This window comes from Pezoporus occidentalis, unplaced genomic scaffold, assembly GCF_034315485.1.
Source record: "Pezoporus occidentalis ecotype Australia unplaced genomic scaffold, CSIRO_AGI_Poc_V1 ctg28, whole genome shotgun sequence".
Taxonomy (NCBI): Eukaryota; Metazoa; Chordata; class Aves; order Psittaciformes; family Psittacidae; genus Pezoporus; species Pezoporus occidentalis.
This window is the reverse complement of record NW_026914718.1, coordinates 5,123,385-5,148,377: the sequence shown is the minus strand read 5'-3', so window position 1 is coordinate 5,148,377 and position 24,993 is coordinate 5,123,385. Positions and strand designations below refer to the sequence as shown.

At 40.0% G+C, this 24,993-nt stretch overlaps 1 protein-coding gene and 2 long non-coding RNA genes across 5 annotated transcripts in view; 2 read left to right on the top strand and 1 right to left on the bottom strand.

Annotated features, from left to right (window-relative positions):
- Nucleotides 1-9,197, bottom strand: part of INHBA (inhibin subunit beta A) — a 20,955-nt gene extending 11,758 nt beyond the window's left edge. Inside the window, exons 1-2 of one of the 2 annotated variants that reach the window (XM_062625383.1) lie at nt 9,119-9,197; nt 5,900-6,421 (exon numbers count right to left, since the gene is read on the bottom strand). In XM_062625383.1, the coding sequence (XP_062481367.1) occupies nt 5,900-6,287 (388 nt within the window). In that variant the 5' untranslated portion in view covers nt 6,288-6,421; nt 9,119-9,197. Of the gene's footprint in view, nt 1-5,899; nt 6,833-9,118 lie in introns of those variants that run through there. The other variant, XM_062625382.1, reaches the window with a different exon arrangement.
- The window catches only part of LOC134167116 (uncharacterized), a 290,357-nt gene that overhangs the window by 172,345 nt on the left and 93,019 nt on the right, over nt 1-24,993 (top strand). The gene's annotated exons all lie outside the window — the stretch shown is intronic.
- On the top strand, nt 4,272-24,993 carry LOC134167125 (uncharacterized). The gene is made up of 2 exons (XR_009966094.1): nt 4,272-4,385; nt 24,453-24,993. It is a non-coding gene; the product is annotated as an uncharacterized LOC134167125 (long non-coding RNA).

Sequence of the window (24,993 nt, the reverse complement as noted above, 5' to 3'; positions counted from 1 at the left end):
TTTACTACTGCCTATGTTTAGATTTGGGGGAATTTGTACTGCGTGCCAATCTGTAATTACATTCAAAAGCATCCTTCTCTTCACTTCTCATTTCCGTTCCCCAGGAGACAGAAAAAAATAGGTTACTAGAAAGGTTCCTCTAAAGAGAGTGAAGAGAAGAGCATGGTTATTGAGAGATAATTGCTCAAAATGTTTACTAATGAGTGACCACTAGAGTTAGATGAATTGTTCATGGCGTAGAATTTATTCGGTGAATTTAGCACTGTTATCGTCTGGCAATTATCCCCTAGGCGGACTAATTATTACCAATGAGTTATTACCATGATTAGACAGTGGCCATTTCTGTGAATGCATTTCAGCCTATGGATCGCTGGCAAGAGATTTCTTCTATTCATCACCCCTCATATGTGACTGGTCATCCAGGTTGTGTGCTTTCGTTCCTGCTCCCTAACTGGAGCCTCTTACAACGGGAGGAGCAATTATGACACAAATTCCAAACACCTTATCTTTATATTCACATGGCCTTTGCTGCCAGCAAAAGGAGATTTTTGTTGCAAGAAAAAATAAACCAAAAAAGAAAACCAGGAAAAAGAACTATTCCCCAAGCATTCGCAGGGGGGAGAAGCAGCAGCAACCTTATTTAAATACCTCTTCTTGAAAAGTTAACCCAAAGGGGCATTGACAAGGTCATTCAGAATGTGAAATAATTCAGTTCTGGTGAACCTTGACTCTCCTCTGCTATTTTGTTAGGAGGGAACCACTTTACATCCCCAGCCTTGAGTTCTTTCCAAATTGAAAGCCCTTCCCCCCACAAGGCTTTAAATATTTAAAAACAGAAAAGGTGTTTGTTTGGTTGAAGTTTTTTTTACCTGATTTTTGCATTTACATCTAAAATAGCTCAAGCAAAATTTAGGGTCACTTTCACACATAATATATTTCAAGGTAAAGAAACTATCAAGACTTTGTCTTTCATGAAAGACAGCATAATTTTTTCTTGTACATACCTGTAATAATTTGTTGTAAATCCTAAAAATTAAGTGGATCAGAAGCTGCCAGTCTATTTTCATTAAAATATTCAATTTCTGTGCACTAAGGCCCAAATCCCAAGCCCAGTGAAATGAATAACAGAACTTTTAATTGCTTCCAGTAGACTAAGTTTCAGTACTAAATCAGCCTTTCAAAGCTCTGTGGCATTAAATAAGTTAGCCTTTTCATACCCACATAGACATATCTAGGTATAAGAACTCCTCAGCATGAATCATTTACACATATGCACTGTAGATAAATCCTGCACACAGGAGATCACATGAATGCACACACTTATCTGCAGGAATCTATTCATATTACATTGGTACAGGTACAGCTACATGGGTATACAAGCATGTCTTGGCATAGATATACTTCTGCTTATCCCTTCCCAAATCTTTGTTCGCAAAGTGAAGCCACCATCAACTTGTGCTTATACACACATGCAGGCAAGTCCATATTCATATTCCCAACTGCATGTGCATACAAAACTGTGTGCATGACTACACAGAGAGATGGACACATACAGTATTTTCTGTCTCTCAGGTATCTTTTTCTAGACTGGTTCCCATCTTCTCAGATTCCTCTGTGTGCTCTCAAGTTATTCTCCAACCAACCAACCTCCCTCGTCACATTTTGGTACAATTAAACAGATTAATACAGATGGCTTTCTTCTTCTGGAAGTAACTTGCTTTCATTTGCTAAACTTAAAATCTTTGATATAGTATGCCAAAGGGGAAAAAAAAATCAAGGGGAAATAGTCTTGTTTTCTAAAAGCCAAGGAGACTGCATTAGAAAAAGATGTGAGAAAATCAGCTCAGATGATGATTCACGGTCACATTTCTCAGTATCTTGTAAAAAATAATAATGATCATTTCTGATTTCTCTAGATTTCCAGAACTTGTAGCATCCATCAGTTTATCTTTTTCCTTTTTCCCTTTGCCTGTTTGCTTCCTGCGTTGTTTTACTTGCAGTCTCCCACTCTAGTGAATCTTTGCCTTTTAAATAAACTAGAAGAGAGAAACGAGCTCCACTCAGAGAAGCTAGATAAGCATAAGGATCTCTAGGATTCAGGATCTTATTAGGTAAAATAGGAGCTTGCAGGAAGGTTGCCTTGTGTGGAGCAAAAAGCCTTTGGAGTGTGCCCTCTCGTGGCCATTCTTTATTCAGCACGGATACCTGTGCCATTAAATACGTTCACTTTCAACTGCAAATCGATTAGATTTAAACGGGCATAAGCAAACCGTCCTTTCTTCCTTCCTGAACTGCCATCCTAAAGGACGTATCTTCCTGGGAAAGGAATGGGTGTGTGTATGTATCTGAACATGAAGGTAGGCATCTCATGATCAAGTCAGCTCACCCTGAGTTCAGTATGAAGTGATACAGAAAGGTAGAATTGGTCTAAGTAGCTGTCAGACTTGTCTTTTTTCTCCCTGACAGTTCTCCTAATGGTAAGCCTTTGGATTTCAGTATTTCCATCCAGTAATTCCTATCACACCTTTTCGGGGGCTGATGTTAGCAACCCATTTCATTGGTAGTTTAGTTGCCAGGATCAAATTCACTTGGCAAAATCCCAGGTCTGCCTGATAAGCTGTCTATTTAACATAAGGAAAGAGTTAGTAGCCAACCATATTTTATGATCGTTGGCTGTCTCCGTTATAGAACCTGTTGGATTTGCTTGTCACAAAATTATATTGACCCCTCTTCTCAGAAGACTATTTTTAAGACCTTGAAGTAACCCACAGAGCTCTGGCACAGCTACCCACATAGCAGAACTAATCGAGGTTAGTAATCTTAGTCTGATATGCAAGTAGAAAATAATTCCCATGTTTTACTTGTACGAGTGCCAAAGGACAGTAGGGTGCATTTGTAAACTTTTGCCCAATACTTGTGGTCATTAGCTTTGCAAAGATCTGCCTGGATTTGTTAGCTGTGAAAACTACCTGCCAACTCTTTTCTGGTTTCCTGGACGTAACTACACCTGTGCTTCACTGCAGGTAGTTCACCCTCTAATTGTCTGAAGCCTGTGTTCCTTTGAATTTTGGTCTGTTTTAGAAAATAGCAGTCTCAAGCCAGAGCCACGTGCACAGGGCACTGTTTGTTCATTCACTCCATTTCATTGTATGTCTGAGGATACGGCTGATGAAAGATGGAAATACTACTTTTTTATGAAGGCAAGCAGTAAATGTGGCTTCTGAAAGGTAGGGAGAGAGAATGGCTGGTTTATGTCAAATCATACCCAAAGGAACAAAAAGCCTAACGTCTTATTTCTCTTTCCATAGACCTTTATTTGATACAATGTGAGATGTTTCCATTCATTTTCACTGATTTCTTATTGCCCTCTTTCGAGGCAGAGTGAGTTTCACATTAAAAGCAGGAAGAACATTGACCTGACTGTGAGAGGAGCACATTTATTCTCCTGTTTGGTGTTTTAAACTTATCCATACTCTTCCCAGTTCCCACACAGTGAAAAATGGGGACTGTCCATGTGGCTATATTCTATTCCTGTCTTTAACTCACACTTCCTATATGTCATGTCACTTTCCTGCTTTTTGCCTCACTTTCCTCAACAGGAAAAATAATACTGCTTTAGCATTTGACATATAATACTGCTGGTGCATGAGTGGGAGAGATCTCAGGTAGAGCTTACTTAAGTTGCTGTATTATTGGCACCTGGAAAGTGTGGTAGATCCTCTGATGTTAGCAGGGCACCAGATGCGAATGGCCATGGATGAAAAATATGTTTTATCAGTCTGAAGTTACTCCAGAGAGTGGAGTTATCTTTTCCATCGTAAGCCCAAACCCCAGAGCTCAGTTTCTAGGTGCTAATTGCTCCTCCCTCCTCTCAGATCAAAGTCTAGCAAGTTTAGGAAAAAGGGCCAGAGCAGCCCTCCCGCCTTGGCTTCCAGAATGGGCTTAGTGAGAAGGTGGAGAACAGCAGCAGGGAAGAAAAGGCATGGGAACACAACAGATGCCCCTGTCCTTCAACTCCACAGCATCAGTCTCCTTAAATTAACCTGGCAAGCAGCGGTAGGACAACCCTATGTAAATCAAACTAAGTGACGTGTTAGTGTTGGGTAGCTTTTGGCAGGGGGGATCGGCGGCTGGACTATTGGCCAGCGTGTGGGCAATGGCACGATTTTCACTGCTCACGTGGTCCCGAGAGCCAATGGCTTCAGGAGCCGCCGTTGGAGGGTGTCGTACTGAGTAGGCATATATCAAATTCCAAATTCCTTTGTGTCAGAGCTCAGGAGAGACAATAATGTGTTTACAAATGATTGGGACTCACACAGGGAAGAGAAACCACTGCTTATGCCATATGTGTTTCACTGTGCTCAGAGCGAGCTGCTGAAAACCAGGTGGGGAATCCGACTCATAGATAGCTTAGAGATTTCCTTGCTTTTAAAATCTCACCTCTAAACTAACACTGAGCCACCCTTGCTTCTAACGACCTCTGGCATTGGCACCTCCTGCCTGCTTTCTGAAGTGGAGGGGATGGAAAAGCTGAAAAGTGTGAGCTTTCATGCTGAAGGAACTGAAAATGTGTATATTGACAAGGACTCCGAAGGCAAGGGTTCCTTGTACAGTTGGAAATCGGACAGCTAGCAGGAATGTCTGCTCTTAAAAGCATGCACACTTCTTGTGCATGGCTTCCCTGCAAACAGAACATCTGAGTCAACAGGTTTTCAGGACTGGAAACTCTGAGTGTTGTCTTAATTGTTTATACTGCTGCAGCAAACTTTTAAACAAAAATGCTTGGAGTTCCTTTGCATACTTTGCCTACCATATGCTGTACCAAACAAAACAATGACATTCTTTTAAAACCGTCTTGGCAACAGGAAAAATGCTTTGGCTAGACAGCATCATAAAAAGTTGCTGTTAGCTAGATGATAGAGTTATTGTGAGATCCTGCTATTGATGCATGTATAAACATATTCACATATACTAACAGATATATGTGCACGTACATATACATTGAATTCAAATGGGTTCTGGTCCTATTCATGCAGGAGCAAGACAGTAAAGTACAACTTTAGAGCTGTTTCCTATATGCAGTTGATGTGAGCCTTAAGCCATTACTTAGTAAATATCTATATTCTGAGCTCTTACTGTATAAGAGTCAGGGAAAACAGAACTGTGAAAGATTAGAAAATACACCCTACCAAGGTTGCATTTTTTTGGCAGGAGCATTTTAGGAACAGAATCTTTTTTCCAGTATGCAGAAGTCTGCATTACAAGTTGGATCAGCTACAGCAACTTGTCCGGTTCTATTGAAGTCATCTGACAGTCCCTGCAACTCTTTACTGCCGAAGATGCTGTGTTAAATTACAAAAAAAAGAAGAAAAAAACCCTAACAAAACCCACACAAAAAACCCTCTCACTTCTAAAAGTTAAAGCTGTTTCATCTGATTTCATAAATTCCACTGTAATTTTTACATGAAAGGGTTGTTTCCCAAGTAGTTTGCAGAGCTCACTTTCTATCTTGATAAACTCCCCAAAAGGCTTCAGCCCTTTTTCCTTTCACCATCAGCTCTGCAATCCAGTACTTTGCTGCAAGTACTCTGGTTGTACAGGCACAGTTTGGAGGACCCCGCTGCAGCCTGACTTTCTGCTCAAGATTGGTTAGAGAGCTTCCTCCCTGTGTGGCTGACTGTGCTTAGCAAGTGTAATCTGTAGCCAAGACTAAGAAAAATCAAATTCCTTCAGAGTCCTACCCCCCCCCCCCCCCCCATCCTATTCCTCCTTCTCCCTTCCCCCCAAGTCTCATCCTATAACCTTGCAGAAAACATTATTCCTGAGGAGAAGGAAAGAAGTTAATTGCAGTTCTGGCACAAAGGATATTATTTTACAGTTTTGTTTTTCAAGCACTCACCTGATTCCGCAAAGGTGATGATTTCTGAGGTTTGCTCCACAACTTCATTCATTTCAGCTCTTCTTCCAACATCATCCTCTATTTCCACATAACCATCCTCTCCCACCTTTCCCACATGGAGTTTTTTGATGGCATTTAAAAGTGCTGCCTTGGGCACCGGCTGGGTGATATTAGGTCTGTCCCTCAAGTGCAACATGTTCAGTATGTGCTTCTTTACTGCTTCCACCATCTCAGGCTGTGAGCTGGGCACATCCTTTGAGAGCGTGGCGAGGGCACATGATGGACAGTCAGTGACTGAACTGTGCCCCTCGGATCCTGGGGTTGGGGAACTCCTCACTATAATCCAGCAAAGCACCAACAAAAATCCTCTCTTCCAAAGCAAAGGCATCCTGGCAGCAAAAGTTGTTGTGATTCCCTCTTTAAAAGGCCCTGCTTTTCCTCCCCCTTCACGCACAGTTTTTTTTGGGGCTGGTTTGGGTTGTTTGTTTGTTTGTTTGTTTTTCCTTCTCTTCAGCAAATTCTCTGGAACAAGAACCAAAAGTTTTCTGTGAAGTTTTGTTTGCAGGTTCCCCCTCTGAATGCAATAAGTGCTGTAGATGTTTGTGGCTGTCAGGGAGAAGAGTTCTGACTCTGTCTCAGAGTAGGAGAGAGACACAGAGAGAGGGAGAGAGAGAGAGAGGACGGATTGGCCTAAAGTGAGTGAGTGAATGAGAGAGGGAGGGAGTTTTGTCTGTGAGTAAAGGCTATGATTAGGAAGGGGGAGGAACAGGCAGGCTGGCTTCCTTATGCTCATTGCTCCCCTAACACACACCTCTCTTCAAATATCACTACTCGTGGTTTCTGCCCTCCCCCCTTTCTAAAATCTCTTTTCATTCCTGCAAATTTAATCCTTTTTTTTTCCTGGTTTTTTTTTTTCTTTCCTCCCCTCTCTGTTTGACCCTCCTGGCTCCCCCCCTGCCTGTCATCACCCCCCCCACACCCCCCCCCCCCGACCCCCTTTTTTTCCATTCCTTCCCTTTTTCTGTTGTTTAGGTTTGGTTTGTTTGTTTTATTCCTTCAACAGTATCACTGGCTTTAACTGAATAGAGGGGACATGAATGAATGAAAAGACTGAAACCTTTTATTAAGGAGCACCTTGCTCTTGGTCCTGCCTGGTATAAGCAGGGATGTTAAATAGCTTGTGAATGAGATGGGAATGAGAGCAGGGGCTCTGAATATTTTGGGCAGAATATTATTCTGCCTTCAGGAGAAGAGATCTTTTCTGCTCACTTCTAAATGCTGGAGGTTATCAACACTGGCAAGAGATCTGAGGGGAGCAAAATAACACTGTTTGGAGGGCTACATAATACATGATACACTCTCCAGCTGCAATATGCAGTCAGGCACTGAAAGCCTAAGCAGGAGCTGGTGCAGCACTTTATCTGTGACATGCTAAGGTAGTGCCCGCAGAGCAGAAATATCTCTACTTCTCTGCTAGCCTGTGCCTAGAAATTCTCAGGCAGATATATTTAGGTTTGGGGTTAATCAAGTAATGTCTGAAAAATGCTTTGAAGGTGAAAAGTGTTACATGTCATCTGGCCAAATCATACTTGCTCCTGACTCAGGCAAACCCCTCATCGATGCCAATAATAATTCTCTCTGAAGGAAGGCTGAGTAAGATCTACATTTGGCCCACTGTTATTAGGAGGTACTTTTTTGTTTCATTCATTTAAACCACACAGAGCAATCATAACATTAGAATAAGACATTGGGAATGAAAAGCAAGCTAAAACACTGTGAGGAGCCCGAGTTTCCACCAGTGTTGGTACACCCTTGCCAGTTCATGCCCCTGTGGGTCTTGCTGTGCAGTGAAAAGGCATTCCCAGTGTCACTGCCATGGCTTAATGTTGCCTGTGCATTCTGTAGCCCCTGTAGCCCCTCCGTTCTGTTCCTTACCTAGCAAGGGTGAAGTTAGCAAACTCCCTCTCGCTGGAACTTGGTAATGGAAAATGAAAACACTACAGCTGATAGACTCTGAGGTTCTTTCCCTGCAGACTTTAACTTGTACAGATTTTCTCAGAACAGCTTCTGCTCTTTTAGTATTTACCCTCTTTCTTGTTTTCTTTTCATTCTCTCTCTCACACTTGTGTCTTCTCAGGTGTGCTTACTTCCTACCCAGCAAATATTCCGCTTTCTCTATATTACCATCAACCACTGTATTTTAGTAGAAAGGAGTAACTTATAAATATAAGCATTGTAAGGTCTCTGATTTCCATGAGATGACTACAGGCACATGGGTTGAGAGACAGGTAAGGAATTATAGTTAAATTAAACACACAGAAGTAATTGAACAATCAACCAAAGTTTTACAAATGTTATATATTGCGAGTCCTTTTCAATTAAGCTCTTTTATAAGTCTTTCACTGTTATAAGGCATCCACAGTACACCGTCATCTGTGTTTTACTGACCTCAGTTGCTATACTGTTATATACTGTTACACTTACGGGTCTGTCAGCATTATAAACCCTGCAGCCATTCTTATAAACACATCTTTGTAACACAAACCTTGCTATAATACATCTAAATTTCTTGGATCTTGTGAACAGCCCAAAGTCTGTTGTAATTATATGAAGTCTGAAAGTCAGCTTGAAATAGAACTGAAAGTTTAATTGGACGAAAAAATAATTTCAGATGAAAATATGCAGTCATGATTAGATGTACTAACAGATGACATAATTAAAGGGGTTATTTATAGTTCTAATATAGCACCTATCCCAACAGTGTCTGATGAAAAGTAAGGGATAGGCATAAATCAATATAAAACATAGATAAGTATATTTGGGTTCTTGCTGTGGGGTATACATTGCTTGCCATATATAACAGGTACACTTATCACAGACAATCTCTATTACATATAGGTATAGCATATTTTACTTGCATGCCATGATGATGACAGATTTAACATTAAAGCAGAACTTTCTAAACCCCACTGTTTTCTAAAAGCGAGTCTGCTGATACCGCTGGTATCTACTGCAGTTGTACTTAACATACATAGATATATAGGAACAAAAATACAGAGTGTTCCAATAAATAGAGAAATAGTGGTTCAGACTGTTTCTATAAAATCACCTGAGCTGCAAAGCTCTGTATATGCATTCATTCAATAGACCTCTAACAGCATGCACAGGAATTAAAAGTTTCAATTTTAAAAGAAAAAAAAATCTGATGTAAAGTTTTACCTCTCTAGTCCTGACTCTCAGAAGGAGACTGCTGTATTGTGCATTAAGAACTGCTGAAGTTCCTCTTTGTGGTATTTATAATGCGAAGCTTTATACTGTACTTCTCATGTGTACACTCACATATAATGTCTGTCAAAAGTAAGTGGGCCGGATCACTGTGCTGGATTGGTTAATCCTGTTACATCAGCAATTGACTGTTTTTCCTGTATGAGACATACTTCTGGTAATTATCTAATGGAAACTCCTAATTGTCTAGCATGACAAAATATCGTGGATTCAACTTGTAGTGGTGATCTCTGTATCCATTTAAAGAATAGAACTTAAAATCAGACTGAAAGCAAACACTATGAGTCAGGAAGACACACTCCAACTTGTTTTATTGCACAGCTAGATATAGATATTATTAGATGTAGATATCACTGATTTAGTTCAAATACAGTATTTGCCAGAAACTTAATTGCTAGTTTGCAAATTGTTTTCTTCTTCTTTCATACTTAAGAATATACCAGATAATCTATTTGCAAATTTGGATTCGTTTCAACTTCAGAAAAATGCACTTGATTAAGAATCCTTTTGCTGTGGATGAATTCTGTTTTAAATCAATCTTTGTATAAATACATCCTTCTGTTAAGTTAGGGATCCCTTTAAAGCTCTTAAAAATGAATCATATTGCTCTTGTCCAAGTCTCCTGGCTTCTTGACGTGTGGATTGCATCACGCTATTAAAAACTGTTTAGACATCTAAAAATAAGTTACAATGAATGACAGGTCACATTTTTTGCAAGTGTGATATTAACACATGTGGAATAAAATAAAATGTGATTTTCATTCCAGTTTACATTCATGAGGATCAGAAATCACTGTGCCAATTAGGCAGTACGAAAGTAATATATATAAGGTCAAAAGTAAATTCAAAATCCATCTCCTTTCTTGAACACACATAATAGCTGGCTTTATGTGGTACCGTTTATGACAAATGGCATGATCATGCAGTCTTTACTCATTCAAAACACCCACTGATTACCAGAAAATCCCCATCCTTCAGATTTTTTTTTTTGGCCTGAATCGTACTTATGATTGTATTTTTATGTCCTGTTGGTAATGTAAGTTTAATCTGTCTTGGAATATGGCTGATCTGGATCAGGGAAGGAAGATTTTAAATTGTCAATCTACAGTGATACCAGTGTGGATTCCAACTGGTGTGTGTGTGTGTGTGTGCTGTATTCACATGACAGCTTTGGTAGAATGAGCAAAAAAATCAGGAGTTAATGGGAAACATATGACCACATAGGTTGTTTTGTTTCCCAGGTTTAATATGCATATAACAAGTTTCCAGGCTGTAACATGCTGTGGATTGAAGCCTCTTGAAACAGGTTTCAGTAGCTTTCCTGAGATCTGACTTTGGGGGTTCCAGTTATTACAAAGAACAGCTTTTTTTTTCCCCCTATTTTTTTTCCCCCTTCAGGGACAGTGAGAGACAAATAATGGGCATGCACATACCTAGTTATTTGCAGGGCTGTATTTTTAATGGGGACCCTAAACCCCAGTTTTGGCAAAGGACTTTTCCAGCAGGATGGAATTCTGTTTTTCTCAGGACCAGACTGAATTTGGTTTTAACTGGCACCCTGAAACTCTTTGAAATTAGTTACATACTGGTAGTGCAGTGACTGTTGTAATTTGGCAGCAGACATATGCTCAGCAAGAGATCTTGTATTGCACTGGTTTTACAGAGAATGGAAAAACAGCCCTGAAAGTAACAGCGTTATCTTCTCCGTGGCCTTGCAGTCGTGTGGGGCTCCAACCACAGCGGCTGGGGTGACGGCGTCCCCCCCTCCTGATGCAGCACCCAGCCGGTCCATAGCTTCTCCCACAGCAGCAGCGGGTCAGAGAATTCCCAGTGTGAAAGTGTGTGGTCTGTGACAGGAGAAGCCTACCTAGGGAAGCACAGCAAACGTACGTGATTTATAGCGCAGGATAACTTTTGAAAGGAGATTAGGAGAAGTGAAAAGCATTATTCATTTCAGAGCATGCTCCTTATTGCCTCGGGGAGTTTGTGTATAGCTGTACCAAAGGCCTAATGAAAGCTTTACTCAGTGACTAATTTTTTTTTTCACACCTATTTCTCTCTTTATAAATATTTTTCTCCCCACCCCTCCACTTCTTCTCATTTGGTTGAACACAGCAACACCTGCTGGCAGTGGTCCGGGAGTACTGCTGGAAAGACCCACTGATCTAACTCTTCAGACCAGCTGCCATTAAGCACTGCCAAGCCATATTAATGAGCTGCCTCTATTTTTACCCCTTCCTGCCAGAAAGGGCAATTGCTGTTGGGAAAGACTGTAGCTGTTTTTTTGTTGTTGGTTTGTTGGGTTTGTGTTTTTTTTTTCTTTTTTTTTTTTCCTGGCAGCTTCAGAATCCAGATAATCCCTGTTTGTTTCGTGAAGTTGTGATTTCCGACTTTCTTGATAGCACTGATTGAGACCACATAAAGCATCTGGGTGATGCTGAGCCTACCTTGCTGGCTCACAGGCATATTTTAGTTCTCTGCTGGATCAGAAATAACTAAAGAAATGGGAATAGAAGAGAGAGGTTATTATTCCAGCAACCTGTCTCTTTATTTCCTAATTGTGGGTTTTATCTTCCCATTAAAAAAAAAGATGGACCAGTGCCACTTCATTATTCACCTAGTGGAGATTGTGCGATTTTTCTGGCTATTTTGGAATCCCAAATTGCAGACAACAGTATTTGTGCATCTCCATTCCTGCTTTGAAGAGCAGTCACCAGAAAACACATTGGCAGAGATTTCTGTGCAAATCAGCTGGAATCTCACTCTGTTGTACCTTATTTTACTGTAATAGCAAGAAAAGATATGCCAGAAACTTATATTTAGAAGTTTGATGTTTCTGCTTTTATGTAAGTCGGCCAATTAAGACCAGTCTTGCTGTTGCTGCTAGCTTTAATGCTTATGTGCTGTTTAGAGGGGCCAGTGATTTCAATCATAATTAGTGAGCTGATCAAAAAATAAAGTTCATCTGAGGATAAGAACTCGGTCTGGAGGGTTGGGTAAAGAATTGCTTTCAAGTTCTTGCCCTTTTTTAAACATTAATGGAAGACACTTTTTGCAGGGGGGGCAGGATAAGTATGAATGTTCTGTTCTAAGAGAATCTTATATAAAAGTCAATCTGACTAACAGAAGGAAGTATGTTAATTTCCTTTCTAAACTATACCTATGTCTTCCTTCATGTCATTCATTGATCTTTTTTCTTGCCAACTCATGGAACAGTGAGCTGTTTCTTAAACAGAGATATTTTTATGTGCATGTTATTTTTACGTGTTGCCATTTTACACTTAAAAATAAAAACCAGGAGGTATGAATACATAAGCCAGGTGACACAGATGATGGTATTAGTACGATGTGATATGACACAGATGTCTTCTATAATCAGAGCTTGCTCAAAGCTTTGCTTTTGGGGGAAAACCTATTTACAAAGTGGATTTTCTTGAATTTCTAGAGAGTGTGGAGTTAAATTATAACAGTAAAGGGTAGTCCAAAGAGCTGGAGTTCACACAGCTTGTTCACTTGACAGGTGATTTTTCAGTACATTACTAGAAAGGTCCCTTTTTTCCCCTCAGAAACAGCTCTGTAATGTGTAAAATGTCTTGAGTGATGCTGTCTTCAAAGATATTTCCAGAGGTTATGATTAGAGTCACATCAGCGATTTAAACCACACAGGGAGGCAGCCCCAGATGACAGATCCTATTTGGTTCCAAGTAGGGTGAAAAATTTATGGCTAAACTTGGAGCAGCATTTAACATCTATAGGTGAATTAAAGCTATTATTGAAAGGTAGATTCCACTAAATTAATTTACATGCTTTTGAAGGCGTTGCTACACAAACTAATTCTGTTGTAATTGTACTTCGATCAGTGGAGTTTTATTAAGGATATTATTGAGCCAACTGCAAAGTAATGGGAAATGGTTTTATTTCTCTGACAAACCATGAATTCTCTGTTCTGTCTTTCTTTTACTACAGTTAGTCAATCACAGTGCACAAAACTGTGTAAGTACAGGCTCCTTTTAGCTTTTAGGGCCAATTCCCTATGCCACTGAAGTTAGCGCTGGCTCAGGGAGCAGAAGTCAGTTGAACCAAGCTTTGAATCTGAAGGTTAATATTAACCATTGGTGGCTGGGAAGAGGAACAAGAAATTGGGTCGTAGATAAAAGCTGTTCAGATGATTATTCACTGAGGTACTTCCCAAAGTAATATTGCCTGTGGATTTTAGAAAGATTTACAACTCTGTTTGTAAGAGGAGGGCTGGAGCCTGAGTTAATGTAAATTGAGGGAGATCTCCTGACTTCAGAGACTGGGTTATGTCAGTAGAAGATATTGTATTGTATGTTATTTTATTTTATTTTATTTTAAATTTAACTTCTATGTATTAATATCTGGGTTTTGGTTTTTCTTTTTAAAAAAAGATCCTGGCTTTCACATTGTAAGAAAAATAAGAAAGGTCCAATTTCATCTTGGTTTAGCTCCCTCGATGATGGGGATACATTTTGCCTGTTATGTTTTGATTAGTTTAAATCTGCTGATGTGTGGGAGGGAATTGAATGAAGCTCATAATCTTGCCACTTTCGTTAAGCTGAACTCAACAAGAGGTTACGCTGGCAAACCTTCCAAGGTAGTCATCATGCACAGGCCCTTGGGAAAAGCTGTGGTGCTACACATGGACAGATATTCCCTCTCTGTGAGAGTGGCTAGCACAGAATTGGCATACTGAGGACACCAGCAAGTGGCTTTAATAAGGTATGTTGATCATGTGCGTCGTTGCTGCTTTGCCTGTTGTGAATCCCCTGTGGAGCAAATCACTGTGGAAAAGTAAATATATCCTGCAGTGAAAACGGGGAGGGGAAGCCTGACTGCTTACAACTTTTTACTGGGAGAGTATTAGATGGGGACCCAGGAAATCTGGATTCTGTGTCTCTGCTCTTGACTGCTGAAGACAAGTACCTCAACTCCCCATCTGCAAAATGGAATCACGATCTGTTCTGAGATTTGTGTGTCAGAAATGGCAAAAAAAAGCCCTTGCTGTTTCTTGGTTTCTCATGACCTTTGGGATCTGAATGAAGGACGCCACAAGAGTGTGCAGGTGAGGGCACAGGCACCATCTGAACTTGTCTGACATCAAGCCACGTGTTGGTGCCCTCCATGCATTCTCCTTTTCCTTGGCACCACCTTTCCTTGGTGACTTTAAGTGCTGCTTTCTGAGGCACCAGCGAGCTTCTAGGAGAAGCAGTTTCTAGCCCTGCATCACACGGGAGGACCTGCTGGGGCCCTCGCAGGAGCAAGCTTGAACAAATATCTGTGTCTTCACTGAAAATCTCACTCCACATTTTGCCATTAGCCACCCAATTCAGGAGTTCCTTAACTTGACAGGATGTCCAGTTAAAGCACATAATGTGTGGTGAGCAACACCCTGCTGTATTCTTACTGACAGCACTGATTTTCATATTGGTTATTTAAAACAGTGTTCGGACTCATGTCCAACACGGATACAGGTTACCTCTAAGGGATGGACTGGGGCTTAGTGATTATTTTCAGGGAAACATGGGAAATTACTGAGAGCATTTCACATATGGGGAGGTGAGGGGAGTAAAATAAAGTCAACATTTGTTGGTGTAATGGAGCTGCCCCCCTCCCCTCCAAGCACAGACTCACATTTTAACAAGCACTAGAGGTGACCTTGAGTTTCCAGGTTCAAATGTGAACCTACCTAAAGTTTTGAGAATTTATCCCCAAATTTTCCTCAAATCTGGGGCTATAACACTTGAGGTTTGACTTGGTAGCGCTGAGCTTAAACGTTTGGAACGGATACAGGATCCTCAAATCTGGATTTAATTCACTAATCCACTTCCGTTAATTTTTCTCATGTGACTTCACATTTTATGGTGGAAATTTTATACTTGTAGTTCAGTGCAGGTGGGAGGTATAACACATAGGCAGTTAAATACCTACTTGCCTGCTGTCTGCCTACAGACTACAATGCTCGTGAACAATAAGGTTTAAGCCTGTTTATCAGTGAGCACAAAATTGTACCTGCCAAGCTTTGTGGTCCTGTAGAAGTGTTTTTAAAGTGAGTTTTATGACACCCAGTAACAGTTGGGGGAACAGAGGGTTGATAGGCAGCAGTGATGGCCAGTTGCCTAGAATATCAGTTCCTCTTCAATAACTTTTGTGTGCCAACTATGAACTTATAAACAGTTATTTTCTTTATTCATTGTCTGCTTATTGGTGTCATGCCCTCATGGTGACTCCTGCTAAAAGGGGTGACATAAGGTAGCTCAGAATAAAGTTTTTGTGTGCAAACAGGGCTCATCTGTGTTTCTATGCACACATTTTTTAATTGCTCCTTTGAAGCTGCCCATTCAGGGACAGTAACCAAGCATCTCGGAAGTATAAAACCAACAAAGAAGTGTTCAGATCTTTCTCAGGAAGCAGATTCCTTTTTCTTTTTTCTTTTCTTTTGGGGGGGGGGGAGGAATTCTGATTCTTTTTTCTCCCCCCTTAAACTGAATTTAGCTCGTGTGATCAGAGCCAAATGACAGTTCTGAACAATAGTGTAATCTGCTTGCTCACAGAAGAGGTGCAGCAAGGACAGCCGTAGCACAGCATTCCTCACCCACGTTCTTGAGTTCATACAGGCTAGCTTATGCCCTTGGTCCAGCAAGTTCTTGGGATGCTCAGCAGAGCTGCCTGCTGTAGTGTCTTGCTTTGAGTGGTAGCTGAACTGAAAGAAGTGAATCCTTTTGTACAAATCAGCAAATAGCCAATCTGGAAGTGACATTCAGGGAAGTATTCCCAGAGGGTATCTGCAGTCTAGGGAGAGAGGGGTCTTGGAGGTATCATTTGGAGGTGACCAAACTTATAAATTTAATGAGCAGTGGCAGTCAAAAACGCCAAGATATGTTGGGTGTTGAGAGGAAGAGTGTGAGAGCAAGACAGAGGGCACCATTTTGTTATGATACTAAGCACTAGAGCGCTCAGAAGGTGGGTGTTGTGTACAGTTCTGGTCTCTACGTCTCAAGAAGGATGTAGCAGAGTTAGAGAAGAGCCACTAAAATGACTAAGGTTGTGGAGCAGCTGCTTCATAAGAAGAAATTGAAAGGCAGCTGGGAGAAACAAAGGCTGTGAGAAGATGTGCTTGAGATTTAGGAATGGATTTAGAAAATCATGAAGATGGCAGATAAGGTGAATGCCAAACTGTTATCCACCAAATCCTGCAGTACTAGGGGGAACTCGTTGAAACTAGTAGGAGAAGATTTAAAACAGATACAGTGCTTACACAATGGAGACTGAGCTTCTGGGATTTGTTGCCACAGGAGGCTGTGGAGGCAGACAGTATCAGAAGACTCAGAAAGGTTCATAAAAAACTACCAGAGGGAATAGGCAGGGACGTATCCTTTAACATCCCTAATACAAAAATTGCGATGCTGGGGAGTTTGAAGGGATAGGCCTGCGGAAAGCGGCCAGGCTTACATTCTCTCTCCAAATAACATCTACTGTTGCCACTGTTGGGATGAGAAAATGGGGTTAGATGGACCACCAGTGGGACCGCAGGGAGTTTCTCATGTCTTTCGTGGTAGTGAGGCGCTCCTATCTCTGTGCCATGGAAAGAAGAAGAAAGTTCCTGAAGGTGATTCAGAGCGAGACCTTACTGTTCCTGCCCTGAATCACCCTCAGAAAAGCCTATCTCTTGCCACCAATTTCAAAGGAAATCTACCCTAGACAAAAGTTAGTCTTGTGAATAACCACGTTAGTCACAGTTGACACAGGTTGGGTTTCAACTTCTGAGCTAGAACTGCAAAAAGGATCATATACAAAAACTCAATCCAGACCCCTCACAGTCATTTTGCTGAGTGTTTTTAAGAGCAAAAACACTGTATCAGATTATTGGTTAACTTTGATCCCAGGCAATTGGAAACATTTCCTCAGCCAGTGATGTTGAAGCAGTGTGTCAGGCTCTGGTTAAGATGAAAAGTTAAGAAAACATCTTTTGTATACCTTAAGACTGCTTTCTCATAGTCTCAAAGCTGAATCACTGGGAAAGACTGCCTCTGCTGTCTAGCTGTTCGGAATTGCCCAGGTATGGCTGGATGTCCTAACATTTATGGGAAGCCTGCTACATGTCACCATCTGGAAGTGGAAACAGGCTGTGAGGCTGGAATTGCAGGACAACATCAGAAAGCAGGGAGAAAGTCAGGAGGTGATTCTTTTGTGTACAGCTGCCTCAGTAGCTTCCTTTGAGCACTCCAACTCATAGAAATGAAGTAAATTCTTAAGTGACACTGGTACTTGATTACCTGATCTCTACATACAATGAGCTATTTAGACAAGCAGATATAGACATTTTTGGACATACATGACTAGAGTTACAGATGTTGGGAGACATTTTTAGATCTTTGCTGGAAATCTGGTCATTCCAGAAAAAATAATACAAATTGTTCTCAAGCATATTCTGAAATTCAAGAATAGGCTAAAATAGAGTAAGAACTGCACAGAAACTGAACTTGCCTTTTAAATGTGTTATATGAAGTTAAGTATAAGGGGTAAAATAACTGAGCACTGATAGCATGAATATTTGTTATTCAGGGAGTATGTAGATCTTTTCAGGAATCAACTGATTAATCACCACTATGTCCTTGAAATAGGTACACGTCTTTTCTAACTTAGAATATTCAAGGTGGGAGCTTGCTCGCAGTGCTTAATTCGCTGTCCAGGGCTACCAAAGTTGTCTGTGGTCAGGATGGAAATGGGAACCTGCCATGGCTCCCAAGCTTTTCTGGCTACTTGCTAAAATACATTGCTACCTACTTATGAACTGTTAGACCATTCTAAGCTGCACAAAGCTGACAACAGAAAATGTTTAGGATACAGTTAACTGGTCTGTGGTTGAACATTTCAGTATCTGTAGTACTCCTCAGCTCATCTTCTGGCTGACTTTCCAGATATTAGCACTGGGACCATTATTCACTGATTCACTTTAGAAAATTCTTTTTGTTTCCCTCACAAGATGTCTTTGTGAAAATGAGAAGCACAGTGTTATTAGTGTTTGGACAAGTAAATGGTTAGCTTGCATACTCTATCTTTTTTTTTAATTAGTGTTCAAAAAGGGCATTCAAATTGTTCCAGCTCAAAGAAGTTTTTAGTAATGTAATGTCAAACCTCTGCAGTTCCCATTTGGGACTGTTTTCTTAGTCCTTGTGGGACAGAGGAGTCGAAAGTAGTCTCATATGCCCTTTTTATTATCAGTGCAAATGCTGTCCACCTAACATGAAAAAGTTAACTTGATAGAAAAAGTCCAAAGTATCTGACCTTCTCTTGGGGCACCTCATAGTTATACTCAGGGCCACACAATGCAAGGGCTGTTACTCTACAGGGGTAAGAATTCAATTTACACTGGCAGTGCTTTCACAAGAGCATTTCAGTTCAGTTGGTAAATATTTCCAGGTGGCCAAGTCTAATTTTAGGGAGGGCAAATTTGCAAAGGTTAAATAGCAAGCAGGATTGCTATAAGTCTCTATCAATTTGAAGGAAAGAAAATGTAATTAAACACAGCATTCTTCCAGAGATTAACGAGAGGCTCAGCGTTCTATATTCCATGTCTAACTTTTCTGTGGTGTTGCTGTGAAAATCCATACCCCAAAGATGCAGAAGTTCTTTTTGCAAAGATATTCTGGAATTAGCAATAAGGAAAAAAGTTATTATAATACCAGCAGATGAGGCAGAAAATGGGGATCGTGCAGCTTTGGGTTGGAAAGGTGAGTGGGGTAGGTTTTGATCAGTTTTGAGTTTGCTTGTGCATGCATTTAACATATAAAGTCAAAAGGTTGCTGTAGGCCAACTGAAACGTCTTGCAACTGTAAAAGGAAGTGGAAGAGTTAAAATGGTGGCTCCTATTCAAAAGTTCCACCAGGAGCGTCCTTCCAGTTTCAAGGGCCCTTTGTGCCGTCAGATGCTGTTAGCCCCTTGCTAGTCATTGCTACAGAAAAAAAGTCCTCCACAACACACAACTAAGTCTGGTCAGTTTGCTCAGCTGCTGTTGATGTCACCCCTTGCCCACTAAGAGTAAGTTACTGTAATAATCCTCCCCTTTTATTAATCATAACTTTGCAGAAAGCAAGACCTAGGTGACATCACTGTTGAAGGAAGAGGACTGGCAAACTCATGCTCAGCTTTAGTCAGCTTTGCTATAACATCTCTTGCATGTCATATGAAAATAATTACCAGCTCTCACTTTCCATGTCTGACCAATCATCCCCTTTTTTCCACTTTATGAGACCACAGGCCTTTGCCTATTTCAAACACCTGCTGAAGGTGTAATCTATTTAGAGATGAAAGAGAATATCTTTAACTGGAAGCTGGGGCATTCCAGGGGATCCTCATAGGATGAAGTCACCTGCCATAATAAAACATTAGCAGTATTTATTATAGTGAAAACATTATCTTTCATAGTATAACATGTTAAAGTACTTCAGATACAGGCTTGTCATCATGCTCTGAATGTGAGTTCAGTATTGGCACATTCCACTATGTATTTTCTGCTCTGCTTTTGTTTTGGATAACAAAAACTGTTTGCCTGCTTGTATCTATCTGCCTAAAAAGGCAAATAAGCCAAATCCCAAGGGCATTTTTTTAATTGTTGATTTTTTTGAAGGATATTTAATTAGTTATTTGCTAAGAAGCCAATGTCTTTCTAGTCTTGCTGACCTATTGCATAAGACCAAGGAAGAGACCTTGTCTTTTAACTCCCTATTTCAGTAATATTGACGTCAAAAGATACCTTCTTAGTTCAAGAGAAGTGCAGTTGAGATGAGAAATTTAGGCAATAAGTGAGGGTCATTTCATTAGAGCAAGTGACTTATTCACATCAGGGAGGACTTCGTGTTAGACAGCCTTCATCTCTTAAGGGCCTTCGTCTGCTTTTGGGGGGGTGGAGAAGGGGGCTCCATGTTATCTGTTATATGGGTACATTTCTTTTTGTACAGAATAGATTATTGGTGAGATTGGTCATAAATATATACCTTTTTCTTTAACTATCTAATTTCTATTGCAATCAATAGCAAAACTCTCTTTTGACTTCAGCTAAACTGGAGTAAGTCTCAGGTTGTGCTTGCTACAGTCAGTAGTCATTTCTACCTTTTCAGTTTTGTGGTGTTTAAATAATTGTAATGTCTCTCTCCCTTTCCAAGTAGGCTGGGTAGTTCCTCAAGAAAACATCACAACATGATATAACTGCAGAATAATAGATTTGACATCTTACGATCCAAAATCACCTCACCACAAGACAAAAGATGTAGAATTTCACTCACTGATACCTGCATTCACATCTCTCCAATGTGACCAAGTGCTGATATTCACTCTTCACATGTCCACTCTTGATAACAAAGATCCTAAGGACCAGGTTCAACAGCATAAAAAGTTCCTAAATTCTCATCAAAATAATTAGTTGAATGTGAATAGAACAGAGAATGTGATGGATTTCTTGGTAAATTACTTGTGTGAATAACTGCCATTAGTAGTAGGCAAAAGCACTTTAGTTCCAGTTTAAATTTAGCTAGTATCAGTATCCAGCTACTCTACATGGTCATGTGTTTGTATGCTAGTTAGAGATGCTTCTGCTGTCTGATACCTTCTGTTACTGTAGGGATTTGGAAACTGTCATTAAAAATTACATGTTAACAGTCTCTTTTGAAGGTTAACTCTTTGAGCTTCATAAGTTTATCAACACTCTTCCCAGGTTAAGTCTTTCTTGCCTCTTTCCTGAAACCTTTCTGATTTTGTGCCCCTGATTCAAAACCTCAGTTTGGTTTTTGTTTGTTTGTTTTAAATGTAGTTTCACAGACTGAGGGAGCAGCAGTTTCTTACTCCTTTGCAAGGCAATACAAAAAGCTTTGCTTATTTAATTTATTAAATAAATTAAAGCTCCTGATTTTATTCCCCAGGGTAAAATGCCACATCCTGTGAGTATGTATGACATGTATTCACTGTTCAAAGATGTATCGCACTGTCTCCACAGTACTAAGACACCTTCAATGCATTTAAGCAGAACATAATGAAATTGGGTCAGCATGTAAGACAGGTCTCCTATACACATCACTGTCAACTGGGCACTCTGTGTAAGTGATCTACTATTAGTACTATTACTGTGGCACCAAATTTTCATTACCTTTAGCTACTGCCAGTAATGATTTCATATTATATGCCATGTTATGTATTCAACTTGCTATGCTAAGTAACACTGGAAGGTTTGGTGGAATTAAAATGAATTGCCCTATTCTGTGCAGTTCCTCACGGATAGTTGTTTGTCAACCAGCTGTTAGATACAAGCTCTCTTATGTCTCTGATGTAGATATTACCACATTGATTTTGAATTCCAAATTCTCATTGGTATTCCCTGACACCAGATTGCTCTTCTTCATATTTTCACTCTATTTTTTTTTTTTTTACTGAAGAAATCCAGAATCAATTATTTTGCCCTGTTCAATGTCTTAAGTGCTCAATGTGCAATAACTGTTCTCGTCCTATGTACGTGTTTTAATCAGGAAAAGGTAGTTAGACTTAACCGAATCTTTAAGAATCAGATAGAGTGTGGTGAATCTAAGGAGTTTTCTTTCTAATAATCTGAATTTTCTCTTTATTTTATAAATCTTAAAACCCAGCAATCGGGTGAAAGAGAGCAATGAACTCAACTCCTTTAAAATGGCTTGGAAAAATGCATTTGACTTTGGGAATGGTTAACATAAATACATATGGTGAACAACATCTGTAGTTATTGCTAAACTAGGAAGTAATCCATTATAAAACATGTATGCAGTCTCCCATATTCTTTCTTATAGAAAAAATACAGAAAAATATTTATCGTGCATGTTTACCCTCCTTCTGTCATTACTGCTGACAGAAAAATTCCAAATAGAATTTGACCTCATGTTGCTGACCTTCCTTTTCTGCCTGATTTATAAACTAGTTGGGAAAAGAAGTTTTGGGGTTTTTTTTTGCAATTAACACTTACTGATCGTGGAGTTTCATTAATACTTTTAGCTTCCCTTATCAATTATTTGCATTCCTCTGTGTCTAATTTATATTCATTGAAATAGCATTCTGTTCCAAGATTTCAGCAGAATCTATGGCTTTAATAGGTACTAATCGCTTTAGGGAAAAAACAAAATCATATCACGGAAGAACACCTATAGAATAAGACATCTAGAGAAATACACATTACTAAAGATAAGGACCACTTAACCTCATGTCAGCTGATCATGCTTAATCTTCCAGTCCCTTAGGTTAACCGTAAATTGCCACAATATTTAAATGTCATTCCTTCTCAAGGCTGTTTCGTATTCAATATCATGTTATTTGTTGTATATACCATTTTGCCTAATTTTGTACTCCAGCCTACCTTGAAATATGCTATAATCTTTCAAAAGTACTTGTCCATGTCAAGACTGGACAGTGTTATTGGAAGAACACAAGGAACTTGCACTGCTACTATATGTGATGTACTTTGTTCTGTGGAGAAAGGGGATTTTGGTCTCCAGGCCATTAATCTGGCACCTTTTATGAACATTAAATTCAAAGCCAAAAATATTTAGCCTAGGAAATATAGAATTCTGTATCCATGTCAAATCTCAAGGAAAATACAGGCAATCAGAAGTTAACTGCCCAGTTTAGAATTTGGCTGTAATTCCTTAACATGCTTATTCATAAAATTCAATGTGCCTAGATCTGATAACTTGCCCCTGTATGACCACACTGAAGTGTTTGCATTTTTACATAATATACTTGAACGTGTATTAGCATCATGCTCCGGATATAACACACCACCAAGCAACATTATATATCTTAAGTTGTAAGAAATCTTAATTTCTGCAATATTTGCTTGATTGAGTTTCTCTGTGTTCATATATGATTACATCTACATACATGTATATACTTGAATAGATGAGTATGGGGGGTTTGTGTGTGAAGCAAAGTGCTTCACCAGCCAAAAGTTAGGAAGTAACAGAAAAGAGGTGAACTTCTCAGGCGTGTCTACGTGGATTGTCCTGTGGGTTGGGGATGGCAAGACCATTTATGCTTATTAAGCACAGTTTCTTTGGCCTGTATATGCACCACAAAAGCCATATCTCATTCCCTCAGACCAAAGAGCAAGGGCAGAGTTAGTGTCCCAATAGCAGACTTCCTAATGGTTGTTATAGTAGGGCAGAGCAAAAAGAAACATTGCATTATAGCATTCAAGTAGATAAGGCCCACTAGTGATTTCTTAACTTCATTTAGTCATCTTATATAGTTACAGATGACTGAGACTGCCGTTTTCATATTAAGGTGTACCAGGCAAGTACGGCAGCCATCAGATGTATGGTGTCTTGCTAAATGTTTTCTCATTACTTTTCTTGTGAAAGCCCCCCTTCTCAAGGGCTTTGCATCATCTTTCAATTCCAGCCTCTGACATCCATTGAAGAGTATTTTTTGAGGGAGTGGCCCTTGTGGACTGTCTTCTCCTGAGATTCTTCTTTGAAAACAGGTGTCTGCTGTTCTTGAAACTAGTCTCTGCACTACAAGTCAGAGATTGCACAGTAAGAAGGTCATGCTTCTTAGAGCTCGCAGGGTGATCCAGGCTGTTACAACTCATGGCACCTCAGGCAGAAAAGTGCACAGACCACTGGAAAGACTAAACACTTGTCACCATCCCTCTTGGCAGTCAAGAAGGGGTCAAGGGACTTCTGAGTTTATCACAGACATTGATTCTAAGCATGCCTGTCAGCATGGGTCTGTGAGATCCATCAGCTGTGGTCACATACCACGTATTTCCATTTCAGTGGTTGTGTGCTCAGCACCATCAAATGTGGCATGTTCAGTACTGTATAATAGATAGACAACTCCTCCAACTGCTAAACTGACCATCTCAGTCCCGTCTCTTTCAGAGCAGAGTTCTCTAACTCTGGTGCATTTGCAATGCTTGCCAAGCTGGGTATCATTCCTGACTGTCATCTTTGTTCTTGGATACTTCTTCTTTGTATCTACAATTTAAAGTCTTCTTTGATGACAGCTCAGATTACCAGTAATATAAATATCATTGTAACCATTATCTCTGTCCTTTTTAGCTGCCTTTCAACATTCGGTTTTGTTTTGGGGTGTTTTTTTGTTGGTTGGCTTGTTTTTTTCTAGCAGGCCTTTGTTTTAGTCCTAACTATTCACAGATCCCATTTTCAACCATCATTGCATCATATTCTCCTGGAGTTCCTAAAGACTTTAATTAAAATGTCATCTCTTCCAGACTTTGTTCCTGAGAAATCATTGGGAAAGAAGTTCTACTCATCATAAAGGGGAAGATTTGGAAGTATGGGAAGTTCTCCATCCTCTGTTCTGGGACATGACTCATCTTTAAAACACAATTCCTCTTAAAGCTCCTAGTAATTTCTGTTGTAGCACCATACCAAATGCTTTACTGAAATACAAACTGTCTTACGTTTCTAGGAAATTTCTGTTAATATCAAAGGAAGATGTGGATGTTCTGGCACAAAGTAGCTCTGATGAAGCCCTGTCCACTTTTTAGCTGTTCATTTCTCACCTGCATGTATCTGCCTGCTCTCAATTCTTCTTTCCTTTAAAGTACTCCTGAGATCAGGCAAATGCCCTTTTTTGCCTGGATCACACTTCCCTCTGTTATCTCTGGGTGCCATGTTCAAAATTTGCCAGTAATACAGTACTCCCGCAGCTTGACAGCTTTACTAACAGATTGTTACCAGGCTTACTGTTTAACAGGCCAACTTAAAAAAATAAAGTAAAAATGGGGTATGAGTTACCTTGTGATTTGA